Source organism: Haemaphysalis longicornis, unplaced genomic scaffold (assembly GCF_048455015.1).
Source record: "Haemaphysalis longicornis isolate Haplotype H1 unplaced genomic scaffold, Haemaphysalis longicornis Haplotype H1 scaffold_8, whole genome shotgun sequence".
Classification (NCBI taxonomy): Eukaryota; Metazoa; Arthropoda; class Arachnida; order Ixodida; family Ixodidae; genus Haemaphysalis; species Haemaphysalis longicornis.
The window spans coordinates 125122681-125137074 of NW_027526445.1; the positions used below are offsets into that span (position 1 = coordinate 125122681).

At 51.5% G+C, this 14394-nt stretch overlaps 1 protein-coding gene across 5 annotated transcripts in view; it reads left to right on the forward strand.

The window, feature by feature from the left end:
- LOC144149815 (equilibrative nucleoside transporter 1-like) overlaps nt 1-14394 on the forward strand; it is a 150668-nt gene that overhangs the window by 106939 nt on the left and 29335 nt on the right. For 4 of the 5 annotated variants that reach the window (XM_077681474.1, XM_077681471.1, XM_077681470.1 and 1 more), the window contains 2 exons: nt 13495-13551; nt 14058-14139. In XM_077681474.1, coding sequence (XP_077537600.1) covers nt 13523-13551; nt 14058-14139 — 111 coding nt within the window. In that variant the 5' untranslated portion in view covers nt 13495-13522. Of the gene's footprint in view, nt 1-11427; nt 11560-13494; nt 13552-14057; nt 14140-14394 lie in introns of those variants that run through there. The other variant, XM_077681473.1, reaches the window with a different exon arrangement.

Sequence of the window (14394 nt, forward strand, 5' to 3'; positions counted from 1 at the left end):
CAAGCGTTGCAGGGGGCGGCAGAAAGTTAGATGGGCAGATGAGATAAAGAAGTTTGCGGGGATAAATTGGTCACAGTCGGCACAGGACCGAGGCAATTGGAGAATAATGGGGGAGGCCTTTGCCCTGCAGTGGGCGTAGATAGGCTGGTGATGATGATATGTCTGTGCTTTATTATGCATTTTACGCCTTTATGTTGCTCATTTGTGTATTCTTTAACACATCGGAAGTAGCAAGTCCTGCCGTTTGCAGGGCTTACCTCACCTGGTTCGGGTAAAGGCTTTTCTCTCTGTCTGTCTGTCTGCCCCCCCCCCTCAAAAAAAAAAAAAAAGATTTCCGGTTTATTTCCCTCCGGAAGGAATTGTCGAAAAGTCCGAATGTGACGACTACGACGAAACGTTCATCATGAAGGTGTGCGTATAGCAGCAACATAAGGGGAGGTGATAAGTAACCGTGGCAACCGCGAAAGGCCCCAGCGGTCTCCTATTGGCTATATTAAAAAGCGACCGTCGTCTATAAGGGTACCTACTTTTCCACGACTCGGTACGTCGCCGGTATCACAGCGCACGCCCAGCCGAGCAAAGGGGCTACACTATCCACCTAGTGAATTCTTCCGTGAATTATCCGCGTTGTTTTACGTAAGACCAGAGTCCTTCAGTACCTTTCTGGTCATGAAACTTCGCCGTCACGCTATGGAAGAGCTTCGTACTCTGCCGCGCCGCGGCGCTGGTGTTGATCGGAGGGCAGCCGGGGGCGTGGTCAGAGCGCGTTTGGCAGGTAACGGACCACGGAATAAGATAAAACAGACGCTCGCCGCCTTATCAGCAGTGTGCTTTCGCTTTACGTGTCGCGGGCCGCTCAAATGGACTTATTATTTTGTGAGTGGCGAAAAAATCTGGTGCGAACGGACATGCTGCTACTGCGTTCCTACCTGCCGGTCTGGCTAAAGAGCAGCGGCGGCCGCCCGATGCCCTCCGATCTGCGGTGGCGCCCCTCGCGGTAGCCTTTGTCCCCGTACGAAATTTGGCCGGGAGTTTCATGACAAGAGAAGCATTGAAGGACTCTGGTAAGACATACGAAAATACTCGCTACGTAGTCTAAGAAAATAAAGAAGCGATCGCTAACGAAATCAACAATCTCTTGCAGTCGAAATTATCGTCAATCTACTGAACGCTGGCAAAATGCGAGCGAACGCCAAGTGTTAAAGTGAAGGATATCAATTCGTTTCTGCTTTCGTTTTTATTTTCATTGTTTTTAGTAGCACATTTCAGCGCTCGATTTCGTTTAACGCTAGCACACTGCATTTGCGTTGTCATTTTTATCACCATCACCGTCGAGCCGGGCGTAGACCCGCTGTCGCCCGCAGTTGGATGCGCGCCACTCATATCGTGGCTACCGCTTGTGTGACGCGACTTTGACAGCCGAACGCTTCGTGCGATAACAGAAATTCATGGCGCAGCCTCTGGTTGTCCCACTTATCGAGCTCGAACTCGTTCAACACCGTAATAAATAAATCGGTACTTTTCTTTTTTTTTTACATTTTTCTCTCGTTTTGGATCACGTGACCCATAAGCACACCGCGGACTCACTCGACGGCAGTCTTTGTGATCGCTCGGTGGCTTGATGCCCGAAACCACAAAACAACCTAAACCTAAGGAAAAGAAGCTCTCTCTCTCTCTCTCTCTCTCTCTCTCTCTCTCTCTCTCTCTCTCTCTCTCTCTCTCTCTCTCTCTCTCTCTCTCTCTCTCTCTCTCTCTCTCTCTCTCTTTCTCTGGACGCTTGGTCACCTTACAGAAACAATCTTTTTCACGTGACATTGGTCCTTACGTCACTACCCTCCATGGTCATGTGACAGGAGCAAGTGGGGGTGTCGAGGCGATGGGGTGTGAAATGAGGCCCAACCTGTTCCCTCGGGATCTGTCGATAAATAATGCACACTCCATTTGCAGCCGCTCCCTCGCTCTATCGCTTACACGCACTTGACGGCTTCCTCAGGAAGAAGTTATCTGTCGTTTTCCTCTTTTATCTGCAAAAATGTATCGAGCTTAATTGCGTCGAGCCTTTGAGTCTTTAGCATTTCCAAATTTCAGAACTGCAATATTAGCAGGTAAACCCAATTGCTTGGCTCAATATAATAAGGTGCGCTCACGGGAATTTGTGAATTCATACGGATAAATCATCACTACTTGACGTCTACCAATTGTAATCCTAATCTGCTTGTGTTTGGGGGTCGAATAAGAGTCACAAACAATGCGTGTATCATGTTTTGTTTCATTTCCCACTAGCCGCACTTCCAGCCCTTTTCGCTTGAAGGGTCGTCCACAGAGAACTCTAAAACTTCCTCGGGCACATAAAGGGACAGACACCCGATTTGTGTGTACTATACGCTCTCTATCCCAAATGAGAGTCCATCACTTAAAACACCTTGAACCGAGACGGTTTTCCTGATAGGGCCATATAAAGTTTCAAAGCGTAATTTTTAGATGTTCCAGCATGTTCCAGATCTTCCAGACAAACACTACGTGAGATTAAAAGAGGCATTTAAAAGTTTTCCCCAGCTAACACAATAATAAAGTGCCGTCTTTCATATTCCTCTATGCGGTTTCTATATCACGTATTGAAACGGACGGAGTTACATGCATACGTACGGTAGTGTCACGTTTGTGTCACATGGCGCCATCTTTCAGATTTCATAATGTTTAGTGCCAAATTAAAAACTATTTCCGCCAATTTATTTAAAAATTCCTTGCGGCTACCCCAGTATACAAAACGTTGGCTTTCGTATGAACTAGACGACATGCACTCCAAAAAAAAAATTGCCCGCGTATCTGCTCCTTTTGTTGCAAATGTCGACAAAAGACGACAGTCTTTCGTCTACATTTGCCAAGGAAATGCCTCCCTTTGCTTTCCCGCTCACCTTACCTTTCATGCTGCTTCTCTTCCGTCGCGCTCCTCCCAAGGTAGACACGCTAGCGGTTTACTCAAGCTAATTTAAATTTACCGCGTTCCACTGCATTAGGCCGGGTTCCTCGATGCCAGCGCTGCCGTACGGCGGAGACGCGCGTGAATCGAGGCGCCCTACTTCAACGTTTATAGAACCGCGTTGCCCTAGTCCACATGCGTTCCAAGCAGAACGTGGAAACTATGTAGTGGAACCTATCGTAACTGTTGCCGCTTGATTTCTTAAAATGCCGCCAGAAGTGATAGGGGCGCGGACGACAGCAGGCGACGGAGTGGTTTTTTTTTTGTGTGTGTGCAGTGGATGTATTATTTCATTTCACAAAAATCAAGCATCAATAATTTTTTTTTGATAAAGGAGCACTCTAAATATCACTTGTCTATTGAATTCCTGCTTATATTTGCGTAATGTCCTGTTCTTGTTCAACAATGTTGACATTTATGAGCATTGACACCGGACTTAGACGTTTACATTTGGCTGTGGGTACGTAAAACTATTGAGCAGCTTCTGGTTCACTTTGACCGAATGGTTGAATCGATTCACATACAGGCACACAGACATACAGACAGATCAATATTTATGCGTAGTAGACCAAGCAACAATATCGCCTTTAAAATCGGTTGTGTGTATTTTAAAAAATTAAAGCCGTTCCACTCAATGTGAAATCGGTCAGAAGTGAGGAGCAGTGATTCACTATAATGGGCTGTAGCGCCGTTATCCGCTCACTGCTACCACCCAAAGCGGTTCAAATTTCCCGCCTTCGCCATGCTCGCGCGGCCCTGCCTGAAATTGCGCCAGCGGGCGTTCTGTTGTTTTTGTGCTTGCTTTTCCTCCCGCACGTGCCGGCGTTGCATGCCACTTTTTTCCCTTACTATCGTAAAAATTAACCCAACAACCATTCCTAACTAAATAAACGCGGACGCTGGCGGTTAATTATACGTATGTTTTGCCTCAAGTGTACCTAGTTTTCTTTGCGCTAAACAACGGGGAGATGTATGACAAACGCCAGTGCGTGACGAGTTTCGAACGCTTATGACTATGTAAACCGCTTGGCTTTCCAAGCCTCTGGGTTACTTCGCGACGACAGCCGCTACGAGGGAACGCCGTGTGGCTCTACTTGGGTCCAGCGAGCGAGCTACGACGACAAGGCGAGCTGCTAAAGTGCTCTGCACTTAAAGTGATTCGTGGCTTTAGGTAAACCACGCAGCAAGAGTTTTACCACGAAATGCGCAAGAAACCGCTCGCCGAACGACGGAACGCAGCCCTTGACCCGTCTTCTATGCACAGCTTCTCGTCTAGGCTTCCTATCTTTGTCGTAAAACGGGATTCGCTTTAAGGCCCCAGTGAAGCCGAAACTACGCGGTGAACACGCTCACACCACACTCCGACTATAACGACCGTCCACAAAATCCTGCAACGACGAGAGGCACTGCATTGCACCGGCCTTATCTTAACTCCCGCCCTTTCGTTTAACTCCCGCGGCAGCTTTCGTTTTTATAGCGTAGTCTTCGTCGACGCCGTAAAACGCCAACGCAGAATTCCCCCGTCGTCGGAGGTAAGTGTTCAAGCTCGAATAGAGAGAACTGAAGCTGCGAATAACACATAAATCAAAGCTCCTTTCTTAAAGAGAAAGATGGTTAAAAAATTAGCCAAGCTTGCACTAAGTCGCGCAATGCTTGAACCATAGCGAAGCTGGAGGATTTTTTTCTGTGTAACCACTGAAAAACACCACCACGCATTGCATTAGGTTAGAGATTGTTTATCTACATGTTCCGTCCTCGCTTTTCACTGTGCTAGTGGTAGTAGTCATCGTCATATCCATCTATATCGTCGACTTCTTCATGCATGACTGGCGGGCTCGGATTCTTTTGCCCGCAGGCTTTCACATTTATCCCGATGTCGACCCGCAGTCTACGTCTCGTATACCTACCTCACGGTTTATCCAGGCAAAAAGAGTGTGCTTTACATCGCCTGCGCCTAAAAGTAGCCTATACCAAAAGCTTTCTTAACAAAATCGGTCTGGTGGCATCACCTCTGTGTCCCCTTTGCGGTGTACGAGAGGACACTGAACACCTGTTCTGTGTTTGTCCACATTTCAACTCGGCGCGAATGAGAGCGCGAAGTTTACTACGGACGAGAATTCTCAGCATGATGGACTTTTTAGGCCCCTGGAACAGCGAAGACAGTGCGGTGATCATACCCTCCAGGCTGTTGTTACCTGGAGGGTATGATCAAGTCGATGAAGGACGCCATAGACGGCTTTCAAACGGAGAACGTCACCAGACTCAACACTCTGGAAAGAAGCGTGCAGCTAATACTAAGCCACCCAACGTTCGCGCCCCTACAGCAGCCAGTCAACCAAGTGCCGCAACCCGGAGAATTCCGACTAGGACAATCATGGCCACTAACTCCACAGGCATAACAATGTGGCAGTGGAACTTCCGCGGCTTCGTCTAGGAGAGGGCAGTGGTCCAGCAACACATTCCGCACGCCGCGCGCAAACCCCAAGGTGTTTCTACTTCAAGAAACGCTAACGGACAAGCCGTCCCTTCCAGGCTACAGGGTGCACGTGGGCCCGCCCGACGGCAGAGGCCTGTGCACCCTGGTCAGGCAGGGACTCACCTTCGTTAAACACCGGCTAAGCAACGTGAAGATCGAACACACGCTCACTGAACTCATACCGACCAAGCAAAGAAGAAACAGCATCTTCATTTTTAACATCTACAGTAATCCATCGCAGAAACTGCAGAAGTTCAAATCCATTCTTCACAAGGCAAGCACGACGGCCGGCCACAGCACGCTGATTGCGTGCGGTGACTTTAACGCGATGGATACGGCGTGGGGCTACGTCAAAAGTAATGCGAAAGGCAGAAACCTATCCCAAGACACGGCGGGACTCGGCTATGCCCTCATAACCGACCCGGCTCACCCAACGAGACTTGGTAACTCCGTGTCCCGAAATACCACCCCCGACCTAACGTTCGTCAAGAACAATGAACCGATCACGGCCACGTGGAGGAACACGGGGGTGGACCTCGGCAGCGACCACATGATCGTGAAAATCGTCGTAGTAATAACGTCAGGAAACATACGTGGATCGATTGGACCGCTTTCAGAGACACCAGAAATCAGGAGCAGGAAGAAAAGACTGAAATCGACGACATCGAAGTGTGGACCAACAAGGTTCTAAATGACGTTCGGAACTCAACCAAGAGCATAGAAACAGACCTTGAAACGAACAGGATGGACAGCCGGCTGGCCCACCTCTTCGAGAGCAACGCCTCAATCGTAGGCTACGAAAAAAAGTCGCAGAACTCAACAAAGCAATCGAGGAACACTGTCGCATCACACGCTATGCGCGCAGCAGTGGAACGAGATATGCAACGCCGCCGATGGCCAGATGCACAATGGGGAAACATGGAACTTGCTTAAGCATCTGCTCGACGAAACTAAGAGTAAGTCGCACCAGAGGGACCGACTGGCGAAACTTATCTATCGGGAAGTCACTAAGCACGGAGCCGACAAGGTGATGAACCACATCAGCGACAGATACCTGCCGACTACGTCCACGGAACACCACGGGCTGTACGGGGGGCTACACAACGAGCGCTTCGACAGAGACATCGACGTAGAAGAGGTTCGCACGGCGCTGCAGGACCTCAACAGCAGGTCGGCGGCCGGACCGGACCGCATCACCAACAAGGCACTCAAGAACCTCGACGACAAATCCGTCGAAAGCCTAACGGGCTACTACAACAAATGCAGGAAAGCGGGGACACTGCTGCAGCATTGGAAGAAGGCCAAGACCATCCTGATACCCAAGCCGGGCAAGCCAACCGGAACGGACAACCTCCGGCCCATTTCGCTCACGTCTTGCGTGGGCAAGGTGCTGGAGCACGTTTTGATGAACCGATGCCAGGACTACCTGGAGAGGGAAGGACTGTACCCCGCCACGATGATTGGCTTCAAACAGCGCCTGAGCGCACAAGACGCGATGCTGCAGCTCAAGAACGAAACCGTGGGCGACACCGGCATCTCGCGAGACAACAAGACCATCCTGGGGCTCGACCTGCAGAGCGCTTTTGATAAAGTGAAACACTCGGCGATTCTGTCCAAAGTCTCCAAGCTCAACATGGGCGAAAGGAGTTACAGTTACATCAAGGACTTCCTGACGGACAGGACCGTCGAGCTGCGAGCTGGGGACATACAACTGGAAGACAAGAAGCTCGGGAGCACCGGCACACCGCAAAGGTCCGTGATCTCGCCGCTACTGTTCAAATTGGTAATGATAGGAGTGGCCGACAGGCTCGCGAAAGTGGGGCTCTGGCACACCATCTACGCCGACGACATAACGATATGGACGACCGGCGGCAGCGACTCCCAGATCGAGGCAAAGTTGCAGGAGGCCGTCAACGCCATCGAAGACCATCTCGACGGCTCCGGCCTCGTCTGCTCGCCAAGCAATTCGGAGCTCCTGATAATACCACCACGAAAAGGCAACACCAAAAACAGTCAGCGGTGAGAGCACGAGAACATCAAGATCGTAACGCGGTCCGGGCAGACGATCCCCGAGGTCAGCAAGATCAGAGTCCTGGGCATGGTCATCGAGAAGCACAGAAGACACGGCGAGACCGTCGCCCGTCTCACCGCCAAGGCGGCCGACGCGATGCGTCTCGTCAGGAGAATCACGTCCCGCAAAGCCGGCATGAAGGAGGACAACCTGATCAGGCTCGTCCAGTCCTTCGTCGTCAGCCACATCGCGTACGTAGCGGCCTACCACAACTGGCTGCAACACGAACGGAACAAGATCAACGCCATCATCCGAAAAGCATACAAGTCGGCGCTCGGCTTGTTCGAGTCCACGAGCACGCCCCGATTCTTGAAGCTAGGAGTACACAATACGCTTGAAGAGATCGCGGAGGCGCAACGAACGGCTCAACTCGAGCGCCTGTCAACAACCAAGGCTGGGAGGAAGATACTCGAAGACCTGGGTCTCGGATGTCAGGACGAGGAGAATGCCAAACTCTCCGTCCCCGACGAGACCCGGAGCAAGATCAGGATAGACCCCTTACCGAGAAACATGAACCCGGAATACAACAAGGGAAGAAGGAATGCGAGAGCCAAGGGCCTCATCGACCTACACGCCAATGACGGACACGCGCAGTACTAGGACGCGGCCGAATATCAACGAGGGGCTTTCGCCGCTACTGTCATCGAAGCGTCCACGGGTGCCGTGAGGACGGCGGCGAGCGTCAGATGCACCAAGGCGGAATGCGCGGAGGAGGTCGCCATCGCCCTGGCCATTGCCGACACAGACTGCCGCACGGTGCTAAGCGATTCGAGAACGGCGGTACGCAACTACGCCAAGGGGCGCATCTGTGAAGAGGCCGCGCGCATGCTGCGCGGAGTCAAATTGCAATAAATAAGAGTGAGGATCAAGTGGTTCTCGGCGCATGCAGGCGAGTGCGCGTCAGCAAGAAACGTGAACCACAACGAGACGGCACACGTGGCGGCACGAGCTCCAACCAACCACGCCCCCGCGACCGACCGTCCCGCGTGGTTCGGAGCCAAAGATCGCATGACTGACTACGGCGAGATCACGGAGGCCTACCGCCTCGCTCGCGTGAACAGTGGGAGGCCGCGCTGTCCAGCTCGACCCTGGAAGATCAGCGCAGACTGGTCGAGAGGGCCCGCGCGACAGCCAAAGCTACAGGGGCTCTGGAATGAGGGCTCCTCTCACTTGGGAAGACGAAAATCTACTTTTTGCCACCAATAAAGTTTTTCCTCCTCCTCCTTGGCTCGCAGAGCTCTCCCACCCCCGCTCCCGGGGCTGAGCCGGGCGGAGGCCGTACTTCTAAGACAGCTACAGACCGGGTCGCTACCGACCCCGGCCTTGATGCATCGAATGTACCCAGAAGCGTACCCGACCGACAGGTGCAAGGTGTGCCGTAGGGAGGCGGCCGACCAGTACCATATCCTGTGGGACTGCTCAAAACAATCGGAGGAAGCGGCATCGAGAACCATCTCGCCGCGGCTGGAAGAAGCCGCGAAAAGCTACGACCGCGAACATCAACTCTGGGCCGTCCAGCAGGTCCTGAGGGCGCTCGAAAGGCACGAGACTCGCGAGCCGTCAACGGAGAGCGGATGGCTCGGACCGAGTAACGGCTAACCCCTAGGACGACACCGGGCCCGCGTCACGGCGCACAAAAACGCCGATCTGCAGGCACAAATAAAGTTTACTCCAATCCAATCCAATCTCTCTCTCTCGACGTTGAACGCGTCAGCACGCGCTAGAACCGGCGGCAACCGGCTTCGCGAGCTGGGCGCCTGTAGCGCGAGCTGGCTTGTGCTCCCCTCTTGGGGCGCGTACGCACATGAACTGTTTTCTTTGTATTGTTTCTCACGAGCGCCACCCCAAAGCCTGGATGACGCCGGGAGCTCCTCGTAAAGCGAGCGCTAAGGAACGCGGTAAACGGCAGGCGTAACTATGCCCCGCGAATTTTTATTGACGCCGCGCACACTACGACCAGCAACAACACTTCCGCTGTTAAAACGGGAAGCTTTTTTCCCATGCAACCGGAGCCAAAGTCTGAGTCCAAAATCCAAGCTGCTTCTAGCGTAGGCGAGTGACCCAGGTTTCATTCAGAGCACGGGAAGCGCTTTTTTTTTCTTGGGATGCTTTATGTGCCTTCGATTATTATCGTCATCGTTTTGTGAAACCCATTGTGTAAAGTTGGTTTTCCTGCACTTTGTTCTGGTGACGAGACGGTCGCCATCAGTTAGGCGTAGAAAGCTTCGCCTGAAAACGTTGAGCTTGGTAAGGATGGGCGCACAGGCAGCCCATCATTGTTCATATGAACTTCAAGTGAGGTCGAGTGGGCTCGAATCGAACAAAATTCTGCTGAACCGCAGTTGAAGAATAATTGCCGTACATGGCAATTGGAAACTTTTTAGAGACTCTGGACTCGACTAAAGCTTGTGACTGCTTCTGTCGCTAGCAAAGCTTTACTACTTTCGTCGAGCGATTTCGTGTAGAATGGGCAAATGACCTTTTGACCGGGTACACACCCCCGGCGACACACCCTTCGAAGCGCATCGCGTGATTCTCCGGGCCTGCTGTTGGTGCCCGCGGGCGCCGACAGCGGTCGCCACCGCCGCTGCGGCCGAGGCAGCCAACCACCCCCGCAGCCTCTCATGCATGCGGCGCTGGGTCGTTTCGGGCAGCGTGACTCGTCTCGCACCCGGCGAAAAGGAACGGTGTGTTCGCCTTGAATGAACGCCGTGTTCGCCCGGCCTCCTTCTTTGAGCGTTGCACGGAACCAAACGGCTTTCAGACGTGGTCGGCACTACAGCTAAATCAAAGGTTTAACCAAGCTAAACCAAGACTCAACCAGACTAAGCCAAGCTTTTGCTTTGCATATCCAAGGTTAGCGGAGCTAAGCCGCAGCCATTTTTTTGCATGTGTGTGCGTGTGTCGATCTGGTGGATTTTCTTTCGTTTTTTTTTCTTATTTGTATTATTCATTTTAGCGTTTAACCCTCATCACATGTTCATCAACCATCTGAAGTAGCAAGCCAAACATTATGCAGGGCTGATCTTCAGTCTCATTAAAGAATTTTCTCTCGCTCTCGATAACACTTAGCAGTGACGATATTCCTTTAACGAAACCCTTCATGATAGCTTTTAGCAGAGCTGTATATGCTCGTCTTAATAAAATGGGGCAATCGGTGTAACAGCACGCTCACTGCGCGACGTTGTGTAACGGAAGAACAGACGGACGGACGGACGGACGGACGGACGGAGAGACACACAGACAGACAGACAGTCGGACGGACGGAAGGTCAGACGAACGAACAGGCAGACAGATGGACGGACAGACAGACGGACGAACGGACAGATGAACAGCCAGACACATAGACAGACCGACGGACGGACGGATGGTCGGGCGGATGGACGGACATACAGATGGACAGACAGACAGCCGGATGGACGGACGGATGGACGGTCGGTCGGGCGGACGGACGGACAGACGGACGGACGGGCAGACAGACGGACAAACGGATGGACAAACGGATGAACAAACGGATGGACGGACAAAAAGTTTCGCGTTTAGGTAGGCCAATAATACCAGTCATAGGCCAATAAAACCTGAGTCGACACGGCGAGCAGAACAAAACAACTCTCGCCGTATACTTTTCGTGCGGCGTTCGTTCGCGACAGGATAAGAGAGAGGACTGAGCAGGTGCGCTACTCGTGGCTCCTCTACCGCGAATGTCGTTTTGTACATATACACGCGCAGGAGAGCACAGCTGGCTCCATGCGGGCTTCCAGGGCCAAATAGCAGCCGCGCGTCAGACGAAGTGCCGAACGCGGGCAGTCGAAGCGCGCGCGTGTGCACGTGACCTCTAAAACGGCGCAGCAAACTTCCGTAGCATATTAACCTTGTTTCCAGAATCCCTCTATCGGCCGTGAACAATAAACGGATGCGTAGTGACGTCGCGTAATTGTTACTAAATCTCGTCGGTCAGAATGCGCCGCGAAGGGGAATCGCCGCCGACACGGAACGATCCATGCTCCGAGTTGTTGGTTATCAAGAAAAGCCGTGAGTTGTGCTCTACGTCCTCTGATGTTCGTGGTCTATCCTGTCCCCGTGTTTTCGGGCATTTCCAAGTACCTGGCTTTATTGTAGCTAGAATGAAATTACGGCACTTTTATTGCGTCCTTCAAAGGACATGGACAAGAGACAAAAGAGGGTGCGCGGGACAGGCGCTGTCCTGTGCCCTCTCTTGTCTCTTGTACCTGTCCTTCTCATTCGAATTACGGGGGTTAACGCACCGAAGCTACGCCTGGCCTATGAGGCGCGCCGTAGCGAAGGACTCCGGATTAACTTCCACCACCCGCAGGGAATGTTTAACGAGCGCCGAAATCTCGAACACACGGGCGTTTTTTTTTTTTTTTTTTTTTATTGTCGCCCCCATCAGAGAAGCGGTTGCCGAGGCCGGGAATCGAACCCGCGTCCTTGGGCTCAGCAGCACAACGCCTTAGCCACTCAGCCACCGCGGCGGGTTTGTCCCTGTCGAACCCCGTTGCAGAGGCCGCATAATTCGCAATTGGCCTAGTCTGATGCTCCTCCTGAGGTGACAGATCAGGCCTGAAAAGAAGTCGGACTTGTAAGGGTCAGAGCAAAAACTCGCTGTCCCATTCCCTTCCAAACTCATATACCCCTCCCCTTCTCCTCCTACCCATTCCCTCACAACCAAACCCCTTCCGCTGCTTCCCAGGGGAGATCAGGGGGTGTCTCCGGGCCCACTCTCATGGCCGTGGTGTCGCTTGAGTAGTTTTCCCCCCTTTAATTTTATCCCTCACCTTTGGCGGTCCAAATCTCGATTGATTGATTGATTGATTGATTGATTGATTGATTGATTGATTGATTGATTGATTGATTGATTGATTGATTGATTGATTGATTGATTGATTGATTGTAGGGTTTAATGCGCCGACGCAACGCACGCAATGAGGCGCGCCGTAGTGGAGGGCTCCGGGATTAATTTTGACCACCTGTGGATCTTTACCGTGCGCCGAAATCTCGTACACACGGGTCTTTTTTTCTTTTTTTTCGCCCCCATCAGAAAAGCGGCCGCCGCGGCCGGGAATCGAAGCCGCATCCAAATCGCGCTTGCCTTTTGGCCAATTCATTTATTGTACAACCGGGTTAGGCCGGTTATACTTCGGTGGTGCCGGCCGAGGTTATTTGCATTACTTTCACTCCACAAGCCTGAATTACTCAATGTCTTCTGCGCTGTGCATTTTAGTCGAATATGAATCACCAACACGCCCAAGCTTCTACCCTACCAAGTCTTTACACACCTCTCCCAGCTACACGCTTTATATCCGGGTTTTTAGATTTTCGGCTCCAGGAAAAATATGGAACCTTCGGCAAGCTAAAACTCCGGATGGATGGAGGACGTTTCGCTTTCTCCGCCGTAAAGACCGTTTTCTTCTATCTCATTTCTGCAAAAACAGAACTTACGAACAGCGTTTCGTTAAAAGTCGCTCTTCGACCGCATTCTGCCTCTCTTCCGCATAACCGGTTTTTTGCAGTATGAAACTCCGTCCGTCGGCGTCCGTCTTTGCAGCCGCAGAGAGAAGAAAACTGAGTGTAACTGATTAATCTGGAGCAGAATTCTCAGTTTCGTCCATTTCATGTCCGTTTCAAAGCGTCCACTTTGTGCGAGCCCTGATTGGCTGAAAGCAGACGACCGGATGTGACCTGCACGAGCAAGACGACACCATTGGTCAGGGGCCTCGCAAGTGTAATTACGTCATGACTGAAACAGACACAAAATGGGCTTTTTCGAAACGGACACAACTCAGAATTCCGTCCCTGGTCCCTCTTTCGCTAATAAAGACGTCGCTTTATGCTAAGACGAAAGGGGTGCGAGGGTAGAGGAGGTAAAGGGGGGGGGGGTTACTTTGCAGATCTGCATGGTTCGTTGCCGCTACGCAAAACTGACGGCATAAAATGTTCCACTTTCAGTTCCACGGAACTACCTCCTGCTTCCAAGATGCCGGCGCCCCTCGGACCAAAAGATCCGTGAGTGCTTCATTTTGCATCTTGAAGCTTTATCGCGCTACCGGTGGCGAAGAACTTCGGATGTTATACCTGATGCCTAACCTCTAACATGGTAGCCAACAAGTAGGCATAAATTGGAGAGCAGATGGTGTATTGATATATTTCAACAGTTTCGCCCAGTGTTGTGAGCTGACCATTCCAAATACATCCACTTCGTGACTGTACAACTCCACACCAGATACGAGCACTATAAAAAAAAACTGATTTTGGGGTTTGTGTCTTTGCCCGATATTCCTGCATGCAATTTAAAACTTTCGGGTGTGGTTCAATATGCCCAAATCGGTTTGAATTAAATTAGCCCGCTAAAAAGAAAACGCGCTAGAGGAACTTTCCATAACGCTCTTCTTTTCTACTTAATAGCCTCATTAGAATTTATGACACACGTGACGTAATTGCGGCAAATGATATTGTTACGATTCCCCATGAAACACGTCCCCAGGGTCACTTCCCCCGCGCTTCCCCCGCAGGTACAACTTTGTCACCTTCACCATGTTCCTCTTCGGCATCGGCTCCCTCCTGCCTTGGAACTTCTTCATCACGGCCGACGACGTAAGCATTCCACCCGCATTCACTGCGCTTGAGCATATCACTTCGTTTTCCCTGTCCTACCGTGCATGGCTAGAGATCGTTCAGCAGGGGATTCAAATTAGGCAGTGCGTTCGTACCCGTAGCATCTGCACTGTCTCTTTACTTCGACCTGCGCTGTTTCAACCAGTTCCAAATGCCAGCAACGACATTAAAATGAACCCAGGCTAATCTTTTTCCTCTGCTGCACATGTCGTCTGCTTTCACAGGACCGCTAGA